The 22,518-nt window shown below is 35.7% G+C and overlaps 1 protein-coding gene across 1 annotated transcript in view; it reads left to right on the top strand.

Moving 5' to 3' along the window:
- LOC130429807 (E3 ubiquitin-protein ligase RNF123) overlaps positions 1-22,518 on the top strand; it is a 115,609-nt gene that overhangs the window by 37,924 nt on the left and 55,167 nt on the right. The window contains 4 exon segments of the mRNA XM_056758599.1: positions 1,777-1,916; positions 4,465-4,653; positions 7,081-7,156; positions 8,945-9,029. Of these exon segments, the coding sequence (XP_056614577.1) occupies positions 1,777-1,916; positions 4,465-4,653; positions 7,081-7,156; positions 8,945-9,029 (490 nt within the window).

Genomic DNA, 22,518 nt, shown 5'->3' with positions numbered 1-22,518 from the left:
GGTAGCCGTAATAAATGGGACAGGGGTGACGCTTTTCCATCAGCCTTCGGTTTTGTCATTTTCTTTGTTATACAATGTCGTCATTCTGTTTGAATGAGATGCACAGAACTGTCTGTTTCTCTTGTTACTCTGGTATTTGTATTATTTGAAATTATTGTATCATTAATATGCAAAAAGTTAAGATAATTATTTTTTCTTTAAAGATCTAGAGTGGGATTTAGAGCGGCTACTAGTGGTGAGTTTGAGAATTGCAGCCGATCACTCAATCCTCTGTTGACTCCTCCCTTTGGAAACACGACGGTGGCCACCACAGTACAAAAAGATGTCGTCGGCTCAGACAGTGTGTCTTCTATTTTGACACAGGGAAGAGATCATTTGGGCATTAGAAAGACTTTAGAAAGGGCTATGTCTTATTTATTACGTAAAATAAAGGGTCTGTGGATTTTAAGGATAAAAAGAAGGATAAAAGTCAGGTATTACGCTAATAATCTAAAGTCTGTCCAGCAACCTGTTCTCACTCCCGACTCGTCACATATTTACATGACTTTTGAACGCACGGTAAACCCCTTTGGTGTCGTTTTTTGTTGAACAGGGAACTGCGTTGCTGTTCGCTTAATGCTCCAGACCAAGATGGGTGCAATTCTTGTCATTTCATAATTATTTATGGTATTAATATTTTGTAGCACCCAACCCCAGCCTTAACCTAACCACTTCTCAGCCATATAAAACACAACACGTGAATAAAAGTACAGTCACAGGTATTTTTTGCACAAACTGACCAAAAGCATCACAAAGTATAACAAACAACTTGTGTCGCAGATCATTTTGCACCTAAGCCGTACAGTAACGTTCCAGAAAAGCGCTCGTTGCTTATCAGGAACCAGTGTACTGCTTGTATATACTCGTGTTGTCTTCAATTATTTTATCCATTTGCATTATTATTTCGGGCTTAAACTATGTTAAAGTCTTTTGGCATTTCATGATTACATTGCACAGCACGTTCGAGGGCAGAGCTAGCTAAGAGGTTAATAGCAACGCTAGTTAAGGCGTGTGATCTGACACCAAAATAGCAGTAAGAAGTAAGTTAGTAGACATTTTTCCCCCTTTGTAAAGTCAGGGAAAACCGGACTACATGTCGCAGGGTAGAGGGAGAGGAAATTCGATTTGTAGTTGTCCGTTTAGGGACATGCACAAAACATGTCGCCGCAAATTGACGAATTCAGTGTAGCCTATGTAGGTTCGCTCTGTAGATATAAACAGCTTATTCTAAGGTAATACAAACATAATGGTTCAGTACGTAAGGTCTTTATACACCTCTGAAGAAATAGTTTTGTATATTATATTGCATTTCTGTCGATAGATCCTCCTAATAATCCCACATTGCTCCTTTAAGTAGTGTGTTAACATAGAGCTTTTTATTTATTTTAAGTTTTCTTGTGTCATTTGCAGTTGTTAAGGCATTCTGTAGTGTTGATGCGCCTACATTTTTAGGAAGCAATTGCAATGGGAAAAGAAAAATTATCGCCCTGGCCACAGTTTGCATTGTAAACAAAGCCTTAATAGTTTAGTAAAGTTTAGTTTTGTTTAGTTTAGTTACAAAATTAGAAATGCCCTATGTTTTAAGTCTTCCTTTAAAAAAAAAAAAAAAAGGGATGCCTTCTACAGTACATTAAAGTAAATGTTGTGAGCATCTGAACAATTAATTTCACTAAATGTGACACGTTTATGACTAGTATATGATGTTTGTGAATAATATCTTCTTCTGTTTGTCTACAGAGCCCTGTCCTTCACTTCTGCTACAGAAACACATGGCTGAGCTTCTCAGTCAAGACAAAGACATGGCTGCTAGTTTCCTCAACAGCGTCCTCAACCAACTCAACTGGGCTTTCTCTGAGTTTATCGGCATGATACAGGAGGTTAGACAGAAGAAATATTTGTACAAATTCTAGACATCATTTTGATTTATTTTATAATTTTTAGTCATAACAAAATTCCCAAGTAACTTTTTTTTAGTGTTTATCGTTTGACGGATTTTTACTCATGTCCATTTTACTGTATTTAGTACATATGGTGCAGGATGGGTTATGCCTCACAGTTTAGGGTTGAAAAAACCCTTCACTTTTAATCAGTAGTAATGACAGCACTAATAAACATCTCCGTTCTGTGTAACTACTGCACTCTACATCATCAGCAACAAAGTACATAGATCTGTTCATTTTCACTGCATGTGTGCGTTTGTGACGCATCACCGAATAGCATTATCCACCTCAGCGATTAAACAAGGCTGTAAAGATCCTGAGATTGCAGAATTGCACACATGGACACACAATTTCATTAGTTACTGTTCCTGCAGGACATTGATATTCCTTAAACCTTGTGGTTAGCCTTCACTCTAAACCTCTATTATAAAGTAACAGAAAATAAAATTCAGCCTGAACTGCTTATTGTACATTTTACCGTATTTTTACTTACACCTGAGTTTATTTTGGTCTTTGGTGGTCTATATTTTTTATTATTTATGTATTATGAAGATAGTTGTTTTTAAAGTCTCTCGTTGACCTGTGCTATAAAAAATACCTTTAAAATACCATTTTTGTAAAATAAAATGACATGTTTTTGATGTTATTTTACACCCAACTTTTTTTGCTTACTAATTTTTTAACTAATTTGACAATTTGGTAACACATTACAATAAGGTGCAATTTTTTTAACAGTTGTGTAATGTATTAGATAACTTGAACTAACACTGGACAATCGGTCGACAGCATTTATTAATCATAGTTCATGTTAATTTCAGAATTTACTATTACATTCTAAAATCAAACGTTGTAACTTTTAACATTAGTTAATGCACAAAGATCTAACATGAATTACTGTATTGACATGAACTAACATTAGCAAGGATTAATAAATGCTGAAAAGCTATATTGTTCATTGTTAGCTCATGATAGCTAATTATTATTAAGCTTATTGTAAAGTGTTGCCGACTTTTTATTGTAAAATGTTGCCGATTTTTATACCACAATTTATAAATTCGTGAAAATTCAGTGAAATAAATGATAAAGTTGGTATACTTACAGTTTTTACCATGAAGATTATTATTTGAAAATATTCAACATTTCTGTTTATTGTAACCAAATAAAATGTACACCTAAATATTATTTGAAAAAAAACTTATTAGAGTTAAATGCTTAGGCAACATTTCTAATTTTCTAATTTTCATTGATTTTGAGACAGCAAAATTTACAAATAATTAAAAACATTGACACAACTTTAATATCATATGTCCATGATAAAGTATTAACTCTTGTTGAGGTTTAGCAATGTAGACGTCATCATAACAGTGCTAGCTGAATTCTAATGTATGTGTTTTATTACTTGTAGTTGCATGCTGGATTCTGATTGGTCTGTCTTTTCTTCATCAATTTAACATCGGTATCCGGCTTTGTCCTGTTTTAAATTCATAAACAAGATGCAGGCCTGTCTCACGACAAATAAAGTCCAATGACCTTATTTAATCTTCTAAGCCACCTCGAGCTTGTATTTCCTTTAGGAAATGCAAATCAGGTTTATCTCATGCTCCATTCACCTCCTTCAAAATATGTCCAGCTGCACACTAATTTAAAGAGTTTGGACAGCATGGAAACAACCTTTCGGAAAATGTGGAGCGCCATTAGTGGGTAAACGCAGGTTCTTAGCATCAGGGGGAGATCCAGAGGAAAGCAAACCCTCCCTGATCCGTAATGGCGGTGAAGAAAACCTCAGACGTCAAAGCACTTTCCCACCGAGCTTCCACCTCGACTTGTAAATCAATGCCTCTCAGGAGAGGTGAGGGAGAGAAATCCCGCTCGCAGCGTACTTTGATTCGCTTGCTCTTTCACGTGGAGGTTGGCCCGGATCTTAAGAGCGGCTTTCATCTGTTATAATCCCTGAATTAGTATCGTTCTCCAGGGACGTTTCTGATGTGTCGGCTTGCTCTCTGCTATCATGGAAGTGCTATATAAGAATCCGATTTGAATTTCTAAATATAAGGGCGTTCTGTTATGCACCAAATAGAAGTATCACCCCGAATGAAATGAACGTTATTTGATACAAATATGAACTAATGCTGGGGTGGGTTGCTGCATGGTTGGATGATCTCACTTACAGAACCCACCCGCAAGTCTCCATATTAATCTGTTCCCTATGGCTTTGAAATGTATGAGCTGGAATGGATAGTGAAGGGAAACATGGAGTACGTAGGAACTGAAAGCATCCCAGCATGCACACCTCTTGATTTACATGAGAGAATTAGGGACTTGATGCTTTATCTACTCCCAAGGTGTCAAAAACCATTCTAAACAAGTAAACCGATCCAGTAAAACACAATAATTTTATAACAGTTTTATTAATGATTTGTTTATCAACACCATTTTGAGTGACTTTGTTTCAATTGTTGTATTTTAGTTTTTTTCATTGTTTCAGATCCAGCAAGCAGCAGAGCGCCCTGAGAGGAATTTCGTGGACACGCGGCAGCTGAAAGTGTGCGCGACATGCTTCGACCTGTCTGTCAGTCTGCTGCGGGTTTTGGAAATGACCATCACTCTAGTACCGCAGATCTTCCTGGACTGGTCCCGCCCCTCCGCCGAGCTGCTGCTTCGACGATTGGCTCAGGTGAGGGATTGACAGAGTTTATCAGTTTAAGCTCGGAAATCATTTTCCATTCAATCGTTATGTGTTCACCTTACTGACATTACGTTTCCTGCAACACTTTTTTATGAGGAACTGTAAATTAATAATGTCTTCTGAAGCGATTGCACTTTATTACACATGATTAATATTTTTCTTTTGTCCAGAAGGAAGTGTGTTATATGTAACGTATGTTTGTGTGGTGCTTTAACAGAGGAAACTCAAAGGTTGATAGGCATTATTTAATGCCCACTTATTGCCCCAATAAAAAGTAAGTTGCAGTTTTTAGAGATGCACCTATATATTGGCCAAATATTGGTCTTTGGTTGTCTTTAAAAGCAACTTTTCACTCTTTCGGCTATCAACCACTCAATGATCAGCGGCGATATATCATGTCAATAAAAAGAGCACAAGAAATCCCAATGGATTTGTGCTCTGTATATAGAAAATGTTAAGAAACATCACCAGTTTGAAGTTCAATATTAGTAGTCATTATATGAATTAATAACATTCAGAAAGTTAAGAAATATTATTTGAATCGTCAGAATCGTTTTCAGCAGATATCACTCTGAATAATCGTGTAACATTCCTGTTTGTCCCCTGACTGTTTTCTACGTTTTTAACCATGGACTGTTAATCTGCCACGCCCCCTCACCTGTGTTCTTGTTCTCACTGACTTTTGCACCCTATTCCCTAGCAGTATATATATTTTACTTCTATTCATACTGTTTCAAAAAAAGCACTTAGATCTTCTCTTGAAGAATTTAATCTTAAATAGTACAAAAAAAAGTTTTAATATTAAGAACAAAATTAGCAGTGCACTTTAAGCTCATTTAAGTATATTATAGTGCACAATTATTTTAGACCTTTTTGTGCCCAATTGTCGCACTTTAGCGGCATACAAAATCTATATCGGTCTGAATCTTAAAGTCGAATTGAATTAATTAAACAAAATTGTTTTGTCAGAAAGTGTTGAGGCCAAACAACAGCATTGAAGGTCTTGTCAGTCATTTAATGCTTTTCACGTTTTGTTTGTCCTTGTTTTTGCTTTTGTGTCTTTGGACAATGTATGTACAGACTGTATGCAGATGAGATATCCTTGTTTGTGGTTTTGTGGCCTCATTTAAAAGCAAAGGCTTTGAAAATGATTTTTTTCACTGTGGTTGAGGAGCATTCGTTCCCAGTGGTCCATCTATACACCTGCGTCTTATAATTAGAGTTTAACTTTGAGCACAGCAGGCGTCCACATGTCCTTGAGAAGAACACATTCACATCCCACATCTATCTACTGCACACGTTTGCCTCACATTTATTATTTCTCCTTCCTTAGCAGCACTAAAGGAAGATAACAACAGTTCTGTAAGCATTTTGAGGATGGAAGACTAAAATAAAATTTCTTTATAATAACATTTACTGTATGGACACCAAGATCAGGATAGTTCTGGAATATTGTCATTGAGTTATCCTGGCGTCGGTTTATGTTATTAAACACTTTCATTGTTTACTCAACATCATTTTATTCCACAGCTGCATGACTTTCTGTCATGATTCTGCCTCTTTTGGTCATGTTTTTCTTAGTCTTGTGGCAGGATCATGAAAGACCCACTTGTTTGGTGTAGAGAGAGACATGGCATTGTTTTTTAGTTAGGCCTGCCACGCTTTCACTACAGTCTCGTATTTGACCCCGCCCCCTAATTTCCTCGTTTAGCTTCCCGCCGTTGTTTGATTCCCCACACCTGCCTATTGTTATCTTCCTTTGTTAGTTCCCCTATTTAATGCCCTTGTGTTTGCTGTCCTGTGCTGTTTTGTTTTGATTCGTTGCTCAGTACTTTTGCATGTTTGCAGAGTTACGTTATCTCCTGGTTCAAGTTATTCCCTGCCGTGTCAAGTTCATGTTTAATGCCTTTTTTAGTTAATTCTGGTCTTTCTTGTTTTTTGCCACCTTGTTGGAAGTAATTGAAGTTTGTATTGTTTAGTTTTTGTTTCACCCCATCGTGGGTCTTTTGTTTTTAATTAAAGTTTTGTGTTTTTTCAACCGCTGTCTGCGTTTGGGTTCCGCCTTCCCCGAGTGGACACTTTCGTTCTTCCACAGAACACAAATAGAGATATTTTGAAGAATGTCGGTGACAAAAACACTGACCCCCAACTTCAGTTAAATGGACACAAAACCATGGAGACATTTCTCAAAATATCATATACAGGAATGACATGAGGATGAATAAATGATGTTTTTTTTTTTTATTTGGGGTGAACTGTCCCTTTAAAATATCACATCCTAGTTAATATGGTCTGTTACACTATTTTAACCCCCAGATGTGTTTGGTTTACTCAAAGCTTCTTCATTGGAAAATGTTTCCCCCACAGGTAAACTGTTGATTAAGCAACATTTTCGATGTTTTTTTTTTTCTACAGCTCCTGAACCAAGTGTTAAATCGAGTCACAGCAGAAAGAAACCTGTTTGACCGAGTGGTCAACTTGCGCCTCCCAGGTAACGCTTCTCCTTTTGTTTTGCATAAAACCATACTTGAACATTCATAGAAAAATGCAAATCGTGTGAAGCATCACACACGAGAGTGCATGCTTCAGTACGCACTTGAACGCAATTATATTTCTCAAGTGCAAACCTGTCAGCGGCTTTGCTTTGTCTTTGATCATTTTCCCTGCGGGCTGAAACGTGGTTTGTTGTATTCTCACAGCTAAATCTTCAGTCGTCATCTTTTTCGGATCTTATTTTACGTCCCAGAACGCATCAAAACAATTCAGTACTCCTTTTGCAAAGTGGTTGATATCAGCTATGAAGTTTGAAAAGTCGGCCCGCCTAGTCAGGGAACGATATAGAGCGAATGCTGTAGGCCGAGAGATTAGACGGCGAGTTAGTGGGGAAACCATAATCCAATTGTGCTGAAGGATATCGAGAGCATCCTCGGTGCAGGAGGGCCAATTTTCCCTTGTGACACTGTACACTATTAAATCTATAATGTATGAGGTTGGGTCGCGCTGTTAGCCTGAACTTCACCCCCAGAGGGGCTTACAGAAGACCGGCGCTTAAGCGGGAGTCTAGCTGCTAGAGATGATGTTATTAGACCCATTATGGGTGCATTATGACTCATGTCACCGTGGTCTCGCATACAGTCACCGGGTAGGGAGCATACAATACTGTTTTAGTTTAAATGGATTTTAATTTGAGAAAATCTTGATGTTTTGCCTATTCTCTTTTTATGTGTGCCCACAGTCCCATTTTATAAAGAAATGACATTTTCCAGGGGTCCTTGGAATGCCACAAAAGGACATTAGTCAGACAGTGGCTTGTCTGTTCTTTTTCTTGACCTGCACTTTAGAAAAGTGCTTGCAGTTAGAAAAGTCTTCAATATAAGTCATGAAAAGTCATTTTCTTGGTAAACAACCTAATGATGTTGTGATTTAAAGGACAGTTATCTGAATGGTTTACAAAAATTTGTTTGCTTAAGCAATTAGGTATAAGGTATTTAAAAATGGCATAATATTTAATATAAATAGGTTTTGCTTGTTATATTATGCATAGTTGAGGTCTTTAGCATTTAGTGATCAGTTACCTAGAGCTGTTCTCCATAACGTTTTTGGTGTGAAATAAACAAAACTCAGTTCCACCTCAAGAATGGTAAATTTATAACAACGATTTATAATCTGAGATGTTGTGAACAATTTCACAGGAAATTTACAGAATGTACAAAACAAGCGTCTAAGATAACATTTTTTCAAGTAAAAAACACAGATGAGATTTCTTTAATGTCTCGATTATTTCTTAAACAGAGAGCTATTGCGTCTCAGATATTCCTCCTTCTTCCTGAGAGTTTCAGAAGCGATCTCAAAAATGTCTCAAACTGAGCTTAGATTGGTTAAATCTGCAATCAAAAGTCAATATTTTTGAAGATCTCAATATGAACTCAAACATTTCTCAACAAATTCACCCAAATCCAGATTATTTTACCTCTAAAATCGACATTCGTTTTACACCTCCATGTGTTTTTGTTTTTATTTCTCTCATAAGCAATTTTAGGAGAAACATCTAAGACTCAGATGATACTTAAACACAACTTAGAATTGACAAAAAACATCCTTTGAGCTGCACATTTTTTTATGTTGAAATACATAGGCAAAATGTATGAATTGCAGCTTAACTGTAAATAAAATAGGTTACATCATAAAAAGACAATTCATCTGTACTAAAGCATTATTTTACACATTCTAATAACATAAAAATGTAATTACCTGAATTATCTGTCATATTTCTGCTCAGGTCTGGAAAGTGTTGATCATTATCCTATCCTCGTGGCTGTTACAGGGATTCTGGTGCGCATTCTGGTGGACTCGGACAAACAAGGGTACGTTGATGGGTTTTTCATTTAAGATTATATTTAATGGTATTTGCAAGCCTTCCAGGATATAATTTACAGTGATGTCGGAAATGTCTGGATTAAAGCAGCACTCATGAATTTCAGACATTGCTTAATTGCTTTCTTGGTTACACTCGCATCCTATTTATTTGACATGTTGTTGCCTGAAGGTTTTTTAGAAGTAATTATCTTGAAGATTGTGGTCTATATAAAAAATGCAGCTGTCTACGTCTGAAAACTCTGGCCATCTGGAGACTCTGGAGATCAATTTCTGTCCTCGACATATTTTCAAAGTATATAACCTCTTACCAACAAAGTTGTATTTAAACTGAGCTTCTATTTTCATAGGTCTGTGTGGATTGTATCAAATAATGGATGTCTGTGACTTTGTCTGGCTTTGAAAGCCATTTTTGCTTTCTTTTTATAAGAGCCCATTTGTCCCTAGCAAACTGGCACATGGCAGAGGTTGCGCTTGTTGGCACGGGTGCCGGGTGACTTTGGTCTGATCTCCAGAAGTAATCGACAGTTAATTGCGTGTTCTGTTGCCTGGGGAAGTCTGACACCTACTCCTCCCTGTTGTGGGCATGTGGGGCTGAGAAGAGGGTCAGAGCAATAGGGTTTCAGGACAGAAGATGTCCTGTGGGAAGGTGACAGATAATAACCAAAGAAATTCGACTTCTGAGAGACCAAATAAAGGACAAACGGTGTCTACGGTTTTGAAATCATTTCTAAGGCTAGATTTGTCGTGTTGCTGGCACTTGAAAAGTAAATTCCAATGTGGCTTTAGGCTTTTGGTGAAATGTTATTCTTTCTTTGATATTATTGTTTTGCTAGACAGTATTAAACTGTGCAGCTTTGATAAAGTAGAAAGACTACTAACTGTAAATTTAATGATGTTGTGCAATTCTGTTTGTCAGCCGAGGCCATTTTTACTCCGGTGTTCTGCCACTTAAATGGAAGGTCCAGTGTATGAAATATAACAGCATCTAGACAAACAAATAACACACAGCACCTTTACCATTTGTTTTTTTATGTTTAGTGTGTTATTTGTTTATCACCTTTGGGTTAATTACTGGCATTTTTATTTTAAGCTGCAATCTGTAAGGTTTTAATCTATTTTGCCACCTCTGTTTGAAATATGAAATTGCGGGTGAATGTAGGTACTTTTCTTTATGTGTGTTAAAGTCAAATGATGTCAGACTGACATGTCTTTACCTGACAGCTCAAATTATAAAGCATTACCGTATGGGAAGGAGACAGATCATTCATGTTCATGATCTACTTTTTGTTTATTTAAAATTTTTTATAAGCTATTTTGTTTATTTGTGTGAAATAAAAATAATACGTTTTGGGGTTTGATTTTGGTCAAATAAAATTGAAAAATTAAATAAATAAAATATAAATAATTGACATTTTAATATAGACCACTTCGCAAGATTTAAAGACTGGTCCAGAATCACTTCCAGTTTCTTAAAATTTTAAATCCTACATATATAAATAGATCTTAAAGATCTTTTTTTTACATTTTGATTCAGTTATGGATGTTCTGTTGGTATTATTTTGTTCAAACATTTGTGTAGCGTTAACCCCCCCCCCCCCCGTAATTTTAGTGAATATTACTGTTCATGTTTACGTATTAATGAATTATCAAATAACAGAAAAAGACTGCAAGAAAAACACAAAAACATACAATTTTACATTGAAACATGTTGTTTTTTACAGTTTTTTATACTCATCTAGAAGAATTTTTTTAATGGGATTATTAACAGTTTGGTCTGATGTCTCTTGATGGGCTTGCTCTAAATTGAAGATTTTTTTCCAGGATCGGAAAGAAAAATGGTTTAATTTCTTCAATTATACTATAGGATTTATTGTTTGTAGTTCCAAAATCCCTGTGTGATAAAAAAATTGTAGTGCATTAAAGTTTATAAATGTGAAAATAATGAGCAGGTGAAATATTTGTTATCATATAATGAATTATGCAAAGACTAACCTTCCTGAGGGTATATTTTAGATACTTTTGCGTATCTCCTGAAGCACTCCCATCGTTTGCCTTGATGAAGTTGATGTCTTGAACTTTTCAAACTCTTGATCTGTTGCGTTCTTCATAATTGTTTGGAACATTGCTTTGAACATCTAAGATGCATGGATGAGTTTGGTAATGGTCTTTCTCTGAAAAGATAATGAATAATTTTGAACGTTTTTTTCCTGGAATATCCTGATAACGTCTCTCTGCTGTTGAATGCTTCCTAATTAGACATCTTTCACTCTACTGTGTTCAATTGTGTATCATTGAGCAGATGTTAAACGCTTCAGGCTGATGTTGAAACATTCTCTTTATCTGCACAGATCTAGAGGGATTAAGTGTTTAGCAAGGACAAGAGAAATCACAGCAGATAGATGGAAATGGCACATTAGTAGATATTGAAGAATTTCATGTGGTTTGAGAATTGCATCCTGTAAAAGCGTATCTGTTTACTATCATTATTTTAAAGTGAAGTCGTGCTGTTGAAATGCCTTCCTTTTGAGCTTGATCTCAGAAAGCTTGCATTCACTTTTCTTTATATCGCAGTAATTTAGAAGTACAATGTCCTGAGTTTTTTTTTTTTTCAAAGATGAGTTTTTTTAGGGATGTGTAAGATTGCACTTGAGGGAATTGTATATTGAATTTCTCACTACATTAAACATAATGTGCAATTTGCAATGTATTAGCATATAAAATGCACTGGCTAGCATTTGAGTTGATATATTTTGCATACACTGTATTATTTTATTGTGCATATATGTTAAATGGATAACTACGTTTTTTACATTTTGAAAAATCATGTTTTTTGCGCATTTCAAGTAATATCAATCAAACTGCAGTTTGTTTCTTTTGATTTAGTTATAGTAACAAAAAAAAAGGGCTAACTAACACAAGAAAACACAATTAAAACATGATGATAAGGACGTTTTACCTTTTTGATAAAGAAAAAACTTTTGCAAACGAAGTCTTCATATTTATAGCGTATGTCTTTTCCCTCAAGCTTGAATTTTGATGATAGGAAATACACTACGAGTAAATGATTAAATGACATTAATGCTTAAATATTATTTCATTGAATTAAGTTTTGTTTTCTTTTGTTTTCTTTATATTTCTTTTGTTATTATTTCTTTTATCTTTATCAATTTGACATGCTCTATTCGATACTTTTTATTGGTTATATATTTGCAAAACCCACAGACAAACATGAAGAGTGACCAATATGATTTATAAAAAAAAAAAGAGACACAATGTATTGATCCGACGGTGACATAATTATATTAAAGTTTTTTTTAAACAATTTAATAATACTCATGTATGACCTCATTTAAAATCGGCAAAAATTGTCATTATTTAAGTTCTTAACCAGAAGTTTATAATATCATCAAAATATAAATCATTAAGATGTGTCAAACCCCTTGACCGGTCTTGTATTTATTCCAGAACTGGTCACATATTCTTCTTCATTCATCATATGACAAGAACAGCACCGTATAAAATATTACACTTTTGATTGTGTCGCTGTAGCCGTATATACATGAGCTGTGGTTAATCTCAGGTGAATAACAGTCTTACTGATATACCACCGCTCCCACTCCTGTGTTATTGCTTTCATACGAATCTTGAGAAAAGATCTGAGAAATTGCGGTCTACTTTCCAGTTTACATCCTAGTATCGTCGACAGCTAGCCTACACCGCAGCTGAACTGTGGCGTTCTCTTATCTTTTCAGGATGACCAAGCATCTCTCTCTAGTGTGCTCAGATAAGACGTGCTCTTTCCATTTTAATGTCATCCGACTGCTTCTGTTTTATAATGTCTTTCATAAGGTCACTGTAAGCCTGTAAACACACATTGAGATGGCAGGTCACTTCTGTTTACATGTGAACACAACAGTTTCTCTCCTTACAAGATGACATTTACAAACTTGAGAAAACCGTCACCTCACACCTCGGGTAAATGCAGTTCTGGATTTTTTCAAGTCTGTATTTGAATCAAATTGCCAATGGTTTGTTTTGGCTTAAAAGCTGGAAAGCTTTTTCATAATCAAATTTGATTATAGTTATCGTATTATCATATATTTTCATTAAACAAAAATCTTTTCATTGAGAGAAAATGTTGAGGTCTAAAAATTGACAAGAAACACCTCTGCCATAATCAGACCAATCAAACTGATCTGATGCTAAATTTGGCGCATGATATCACGCACAAAACTGTTAATGAGGAAATAATTGGTGTGACACCTGCCACCTTCTCGTTTCCTGGATTCCTGTCAAAATCGATTCTAACTCAAGATGTCAGGCTGTTATTATTCTCTTTTTTATTCTCTCAGGAAACTCAGACCGTAGTAAAATGTACACCGGCTAATTCATTTGCATGCATGTCTCGTACGTTTTAATGTAACCATCCTAAGCTTTGTGGATGTTTTTGCTCACAAATTTGATTTCAAGCGTAGAAAATCAAGCTTGAAATTGAAAGGAACCTTTCCTGGAAAAGGAATGGCTTGAAGTTATGGGCCAAAGCGGTTTATTACAGTAGTGTCAAGCTTCCTGGCTACCGTGCTGTACAGTTTAATATACGCCTTGTGTGGTACATTGGGCTGCATTTGCAGTGCTTGTAGCAAACTAGAATTGTATTTGCTCTGCGTTAAGTTTTTGCTTGTTTGAAAAGTTATTTGTGGAAATTTCAGGGACAAGTATTACACGTGTCCTAACCAAACGCGCCACGACAAGTGATAAAATATATATTTTTTACATGTTAACCAAAGGTTATGTCCTAACCAAACGAGCAGAGGCCGTTTCTATTTTAGAAATGTTTTTTATTTCCGCTACATCGCGGCTGACAGCTCTGCCCACACAACGATCTCATTCGATGTAAGTTCTGCACCTCCATTTCTGCATCACCAAATGGATGGGCACAGGCTATATACGTTTGATTTCATATGTTTATATAAAAATTTTTTAGCATAGTGTTCGGTGAGGCATCGCAGAAATCATGAGAACAGAACGCATCATTCTTTGTGAACTCTTTAGCTGCAGCGTGCGAGGCTGCACGGACAGAGAAGAACTGTTCTGATTGGCTGTGTTTTGTGATAAACTGTCGCGTCCCGCCCCTTTTTCGCATTCGGTATGGACAAACTAATTGCTCATCGCGTTTGTTAAGGATGCGGTGCTATACTGCAAAAAATGACTTTCTTTCTTAGTATTTTTGTCTTGTTTTCCAGTTTAAATGTCTAAACATTCTTGAATCAAGATGCATTTTATAGATGAGCAAAATGACCTGTCTTGTTTTTCGACAAAAAATATGAAATTTCAGAGAATTTGTGCTTCAAACAAGCAACAAAATCTGCCAAAGGTTTACCTTTTTCTTAGTCAGTAAATTCAAGATTATTTTTTAACCCCATTAGTTTTAAACAAAAATTCTCGGAAATTTCATATTTTTGGTCTAAAAACAAGATTTATTTTCTCAGGTTATTTTGCTCATCATGCATCTTGATTCAATCATTCTAAGCCATTTATATTGGAAAACAAGACAAAAGTCCTATGTAAAAACGTCATTTTTTTGCAGTGTACATCTCACACTTTGCTTTACCATGACCAGTGTTTATTTTTGTTTGTTTGTTTTGTTTTGTTGTTAACAAAAACTACCAAACAGTTAATTGTTAAGGTTACACAAACTAAGAATGAACAATACTTTACAGCATTTATTAATAATAGTTCATCATTTATTAATATATTTTAAAATATGTTAACTTATAAAAAGTAAAATAGTAAAACTCAAGATTATTGTTAACAGTAGTTGATGCACACTAAACATGACATAAACAATTGTATTTGGTATTAACAAATACGTACAAAGATTAATGCTAAAAAACTGCTCATTGTTAGTGGATACATTTACTGATGCATTTACTAATGTCAACAGATACAACTTTATTGAAATGTGTTTCTTTTTTAATATTAGCATATTAATAAATATAGTTGACCTCTACCTGTACTGAGAGTGAATGCAAAGTACAGTAAGCACTACATCTAACAGAAACCTTCTCAATGAAGTCAGGAAAAGCTTCTGTTGCTTCGTTTTATCGATTAGGATTTGTCTGACATCAATAAATTAACATTTAAATTGACATCAATTACATTATTTGACATAGTCAAATAATGCTTGTCAATAATACATTAAGATCAAGCTCGATGCCTTTCAGAAACCTTCACTATGAGTTCTTTTATCTCGGCACTGGGATCTTTAAATTATCTCTTCACATCTCCTGTCATCTCCTTAAAGATTGCCTGTAATTTTCCACAAGAACCAAAAAGCTTTGTGGGACCCATGCCAAGTTCAGCCTTCCATCCGCTATTAGAAACCACACTGAGCACATCCGGACTTAAATGATGCTCAGATCATATGTGTGCTGATGCAGTTTGTCTGAGAAAAGCAACAAAAACAAACAAAACATTCAAACAAATGCCACTGACGTACACTGCCACTGCTAGGTGGTTCTGGGTGGTTGCTTGGGTGTTGCTATCGTGTTCCAAATGATTGTTAATGCATTGCTATGTGGTTTTAAGTGTGTCGCGCAGTTGCTTTGCCGTTGCTTGGTTGATTTTTAGATGGTTGCAAGTCAAAAGTATCAACCCTCAAGGCTCTGTTATATTCTGGTGTAGTTATTCCTCGCCTCCCACCTTCAGTCCAAGTCTTCTTTGTCCATTTTATGGATCGTCAGGTGAAAATAAGTCTCTGAAAAGTAATAGCACACCGCTCCACACCATGTCAGACGATTTGAGATGCTGTTTCAGTCATTTCTCAGGCTCAAATGGTGTAAGACCAGGCTCCTTTAAATCTCTAACCCAATATCTAGGGGTGAAGCTTTCACCACCAACCTATAGACGGTTTGCGGTTAAAGAAAGATAAGAGATGATGTTGTGATAAGAACAGCATTTTGTGATATGTATTTAAAAACAAATGTATGTAATAAGCTTCACATCGTGTCATGTCCTTCAGAGGTCACGGGAAACTGTGGGTGCGAGGACATAAAACATCTCAGAGATCTTTATTTAAAGATTTACTTTGGTTTCGACCTTGGTCTTTGAGAAGAAATCCCCCAGCGGCCCATTTACATGTCTTCTAATAATCTCTTCACACTAATGAATTTCTTACATGTCACTTTCCTTCCGCCCTAAATAGCTGGATGGTGATGGACGGCTTTAGTATTTTACAGATGTGGAGGTCATTGTAAGTTCACATGATTTTCTTATTAATCACATTTTGAGATTTTGTTTCTACCTGTATTGTAAAGGTACACATTGTACTTGGGTACGGCCAGTGTAATTTGATATATACGGTAATAACCATATTCATATAATGTAATAAGGTATATTTGCATGGTGGCTAAAATAGTAGTCTCTTTGAACAAAAGTGCCTAAATGTAAACATAAAATGCATTTATGAAATACATTCAGTTCATACATTTCTCGGGACTCAAACCCCTGGTTATGCCATTGTTAGTGCCTTTTTGTAATCTATGTGCTACAGGAATGCAAGTTAGGGTGAGAGTAATAATTTTTTGTCGATAACAGCCCTGCGATAGCTCATGTGTGACCTATGACTGTGCTAGTGATGTGAATATACATTACAGCAAAAGATTTCTAATCTATGAAGAAATTCATTATAATTACAAACAGTTAGCATTATTTCATTTAGCGTGGTTAGTCTATCTGTTTTGACAGCCTCATGGAGAACGCATTTGCATTAGCAAGTCATTTATGCATGGCGGCGGGGTTTTATAAAGGAGAGCCAAATGTGTGTCAGTTTGCCATGTTTTAATAAACCCATTTCTCTTTTACCCCGCTGACAAAAGATACGAGAGGACAATGCAAAGCAGCATTAGCACATCACCCTTCATTAGCCAAAAGTGTTCAACATGTGCTTCACTGCAGCTGCTGCTACAAAAAAATACTAAAGCCAGTGAGGTTTTTGGTTCTTTGGTTACCATTAGGTAAAATTCATTACGTTAAAAAAAGCTGTTAAGTTAAAGAAAGGTCTCAACGCTTTACAAGTAACTTCAATTTGCTTTAAATAAACTGACTGAAAAAATATCTAGTTGCATTTCCTGTAGCTCAGTGGTAAGAGTAATGCATCAACAACGCAAAGTTGTGGGTTCGATCTCAGTGGATTGCACATGCCTAAGTATAAATGTATACGTTAATGCAATGTGAGTCGCTTTGGATAAATGCGTCTGCCAAATGCATGAAGGTAAATGTAATGTATATTTCGTATAATTTGCAAAATGAAGAGCAAAGTTTGTTTACTCTAGTCGTGCCGCTCGGCGGCCATGTTTGCATCTGTTTCAGTCATAACAAGACCACAGTCCTGTCTATTTGATTGGGAAAGACATATTTCTGAAATCGCTGGCAAAATCAGAACACAGTTATTCGAAATTAATGGTTGTCGATTAACAATTGCCTCTTTTTTTGGAAGGCGAGAGTTCCTTCACTCGAGCCGCCCTATGGAGGGTTACATTCCCTCCTCATTTATAGTAATATCAGCGGTACAATTTGTTTATATCTATTATTTTTGGTTACAGTAATGGTGTAAACACCATTTTTGCACAGCCTTCCTCCAAGTAAAATCGACTCAAAAGGTTGTTTTTGAACGTAGCTTATTACGGCAATAGTTGACGTTTTAAGTGTAAGCCCCCCCCCTAGCGATTGTTATGAAAACCACCCCATGCTGTTTTATGCAGACAGATGAAGAGGCATTTCTTCTTGCGTTTCTAAAAGTATTAATGGTTTAATTAATGATCATGGATTTCAAGAGCACCTAACCCCCGGTCAACCATAAATCACAACACAAGTACAGTAACATGTATTTATTCCATAAAATGAACAAAACAGTATAAACGTAAAGTCACGTGGAAAACCTTCTGAATTAAAGCCATACGATAACTTTTTACGAGGAATTCCGGGAACGGACATCAACACATCTTTACACGAAGATTCTGATTTAATAAACGCTCATGTTTGTCGTATTTGAGGAAGGGGAAAACGACATACATATGTCGTATGGGTCGGAGGATATGATCTTATGTTTTCTAAGTTATGATTCTATTATAATGGCGCATAGTACAGTTTTTACCATCTCAATTGACCGCAAATTGGTAAGTTGGTTGCTTGACCATTTTTAATTTTCCTTTATTTCCTGAATTTTCCTTGGTTGGTTGGTTTAACAATGGATGCTGTCTCTTTGCTGTGCAAACAGTTGGCTGGTTTTACAGATGTTTAGAGCTTTTGATATCGTAGCTCTGGAAGGTTCTAGCTCCTTTGTCATTAGACTGTTGTGGTTTCGTACACCACCTTTTATAATTATATCTGTCAGATAGCGGTGATAGGAAAATAACAATAACGTTTAAAAAAAATCTAAATTTAGGAGAATGGTGGAGTCACAACTAATAATGTCTCAAAGGAACATTGCTTCTAAGTTCCAAAATAGCATTTTCCAGCTGGAGAAATATAAAACATTAACTGACTGTGAAACTGCAGCGCATTAGCTTCAAATAAACATAATGTTATCCTTGCTAGTGTAGACTCTAATATAGTTATCCGTTTCAAACAGTCTTCAAACGCAGTATCACTGAAATGGCGAGCTGCTCCGCCAGCGAGATATTTTCATTCTGATAACACAAGCACACGCCTCCCCAATCTCTGGTGCAAGAAAAAAATCTATTGAGATAATTTCCTTCCATTATTGTTGGCTAAAAGGCCTCAGATAGAGCTGGCAGTGCTGTACTAATTAGATTGTGACATAGTATAATTGGCTTTGGCAGCTTGAGGGGACGCAGTGGATGCAGTGAAGGGGCGGCACATATCACTCTCGGCGTCTTTTCAACACCCCTGAGCAGGACCTGCTGATAACCGTTTGACCGCACGTTCCCATGAACCACTGTTCTCGCTGTCTAATCAATCACACCCACAACAACAGAGAAAACCATTCTGTATTATAGGCAATGGTACCACGGTACTTATCTGTTGAATATGGCGATACCATGGGGAGTTTTGGACATTTACCATGGTCCTGCCTTTGGTTTGGGCTACCTATACCAGGGTAATACCACATTTCTTAGGTCATGATACAGTACCATAGTTATGCCATACAGTATTGTTCCTGTATTTAAGAATACAGGTTAAAACAAGTAGGACTATGTCTTGATATTTAATGTCTTCAGAAAATCTTTAAGGGTGATTTGTCAGAAGCCAGCATGTATTTCAAAGCTGCTTTCTCCATGAGATAATACAGTCATCTGACCTCATTGAGATCATGACTCGTCTCGCTTGATTTATTTGAAAAGCTTTTTATGTTGATGGTTTCATTCTAATACTTGAGCTCTGATTGCATTTCAAATGCACTTGGCTATTAGGCTTCATTTCAATAAATTTAAATCCTATGACTGTGTTTATGAATAAGCAACCTACCACGGTTAATAAATATGGGCAAATATTTTCCTTTAATATACACTATTTAAAAATAAGTTATATGAAAGGTTTTTCAAAGCGATGCAATAGAAGAACCATTTTCCCTAAAAGACAAATTTCTTTCTTTCTTTAATTTGTATAATCTATTCTGACAAAACTGGACAAAACTTCTTATTTCACTTCATATTTATTTATAATGTATTCTGTGTTATCGTAAATCATTGTGACAGGATGTAAAAGGCTACAGCTCACGATTCGATACAATCAACAACAATGGGTTTATGAAATCCTAAAATTGAAATAATAGATTTATTTCCCAAACATTTTAGTTTTGTTTACATACAACTTGTTAATTTTTTTTTACTGAAGGTTAAATTAAACCTCCTGTAATTAGTTAATTGAATTGTGAATTCCAATGAAGAAAACAAGAAAGGTAAATTTATCATTATTATTGTTATAGTTATAGTTGTTGTTATTATTATTATAGAAGAATAATTTATATATAGATATATATATATATGTTTAATATATATAATATATATATATATACGGGGCACATTTTGGCAGCTCATCCTGTAAAATTTGAAAACATCATATTGTTAAAAAATGCCATAGCTCTAAAATACATAATGTATTGTTAGTATCGCAATATATTGTGTCACGACATCTTACTACATCCGGACTAGCCAGCATTATGATACCTGGTGTTTTGGCGTATCTGGTTTAAGATACCTCATATACATTTGGCTGTATAGGGCAAAATCAAAGCTCATCCGTTGGATTGTTATATACATTATGCTTCTTAAAGGTATAGAAAAGTCAAGTACAACCTTCAATTGTGAGTCAAAGACACATACACATTTTAGATCATAAGGCATTTAAATGTATTATAATATATGAAGAGCAGACCTATATAAACAGTAAAAGTATAAGCATACAAAATGTTCTAAGACATATTTGAACAAATCGTGGTAAGATCTGTTGTTCCAGAAACTGTCATTGGTTCTTGTGCGTGAGCTTGAAATATCGACTCATGTGGAGTTAGGAGCCGTCACCCGTGAGAACACCAGTAAACAGATTGAAGAGAATAAACACCTTCAAGGGTTTCACTCATACCCAAACCAAATCAATCACAAACTCTTTTCTTCCGCTCTGCATGCTAATCCCATTCTTAGCCTTTCAGTGCATCAATTCAAGCTTTATCAACTTGAATGACTCAAGTGTAAAATCATTGTATTTTGTCTGCACTTTTGCTGTGTTACATCACATTGTAGCTCATGACAGAACCTGTGATGTTTTCGAGATGTTGGTTTTGTAGTTCTTGACTGCCGCAGTTGTTAATGCTCACCATGTTGGGCGGCATTTTTTTAGATTGATCCGTATTGCAGTGACAATTCATCACTGTCGATTCTTCTCACTGTCGCAAACACTTTCCTTCAGTGCTGGCTGACTGTGTGAATTGACACATCTGCAGCATCATCAACCCTTCTTGTGTCACACCAGGTATATGGATTCAGTTTCCTTTACTGCGGCAGTCAGCTTTAGTGTTTGTCCTAGAGTTACTTTTGCTGATTTTGTATATCTGTTTGCTCTTTTTTTACCCACAGTCCAAAAACGTTTAGATTGGAGTCAGTAAAATTGTTCTTGGGTGTGTTAGTTTATGGGTTTACCTTGCTTGTGGCCCAAATTGCTAGAAGAGGCTCTCATCATCCATCTGGAGAGGATAAGTGGGTTCAGAATATTGACTACCGGTCGAAGGTTTAAGATCATTTACACATTCTTTCTTTTTTTTCTCCACATTATTATGTTATGACTAAACTCTTTTATGTAGTCACCCTTTGTCAAATATGCCCAGAACTGTACACATGGCATTTCATCATCCGGGGTCTCAACATGGGAAGCTTTCCAAACAGTATTGAATGAATTTCTATCTTTGCTCGACATATTGGCTGTTTTTTGTTCGTCATTTGGTCCAAGTAGTCTATTTCAAAACTTTTTTATATAATAGTGGGTTGATCCATATTTTAAGTAAATATATTTTTAGCACTACATTTTATATTACATTTGGTATGTGTTCTTTTATGAGACCTTGCTACGTATATGGAATTACCGTTGAATAAAAGCAACAGGTTCTATGAAGCCAGTGATACTTCTCTGGGCTTTTTGCTTCGCAAAAGAAACATTTCGTTCAAGAAATGAATTGGTTGGCAAGATTACGTGTTTGTCTACAAAAGTAATTTCAAAGATTGAAACATACACCTTCAGATTAAAAGATTTTTAAGATCATTAGAAACATTTTTGTCAAATGATCCTAGAAACTTTTAACCCGTTGTGTACTGGTCAGGGTTTCACACCCAAGTTTTCTTTAACTGAAGCACTAAACTTTTTAACCATTTAATCTCTTTTCTTGACATATTTTGCTAACGCTAAACCTACTTTCGACAAGTCTTTCTGGCTTTTCACAGTTTTCAGTCATATACAGTAGGAGGCGCTGTTAGAAATCTTCTGAAATAGCACAGCATCTATTGATCCAAAAACAGTAAATATCTCTGTTATGATCATCGTTTTGAATCCAGTCTGGGTCAGATATTTGACAAAACACAATTTTCTTTGACAAAAATAAAATTCAGGATCTTTACTTTCACACGGACAATGGCATTTAATGAAATGGGGGCCTTTGCATTTTTGGTTTTATTTATTTTAAGGAACACTATTGAACATTATATCATAAAGTGACACTATTGATTCTCTCAGACACCTGAATTAAACTATTCTTTGATTTGTTTTTCATAGAGTCACATCTAACAAATCTTCTTATGTGTGCCAGTGTATTATAAATATAATTTCTAAACTTCATCTGATGAAACTATCAAATCATATTTCCGTTTATGGCTTATCAATTTTTTTCATTGTGGATCATTGAAAGTGGATCATTGTAAACGTATGTTGTTTCGTGTTATCCATGACTGCCTTTTGTATCCTGAGTAA

Source organism: Triplophysa dalaica, chromosome 10, assembly GCF_015846415.1.
Source record: "Triplophysa dalaica isolate WHDGS20190420 chromosome 10, ASM1584641v1, whole genome shotgun sequence".
NCBI classification, from domain to species: domain Eukaryota; kingdom Metazoa; phylum Chordata; class Actinopteri; order Cypriniformes; family Nemacheilidae; genus Triplophysa; species Triplophysa dalaica.
Note: the sequence above shows the minus strand (reverse complement) of the source record. Positions and strands in the feature narration are given on the sequence as shown.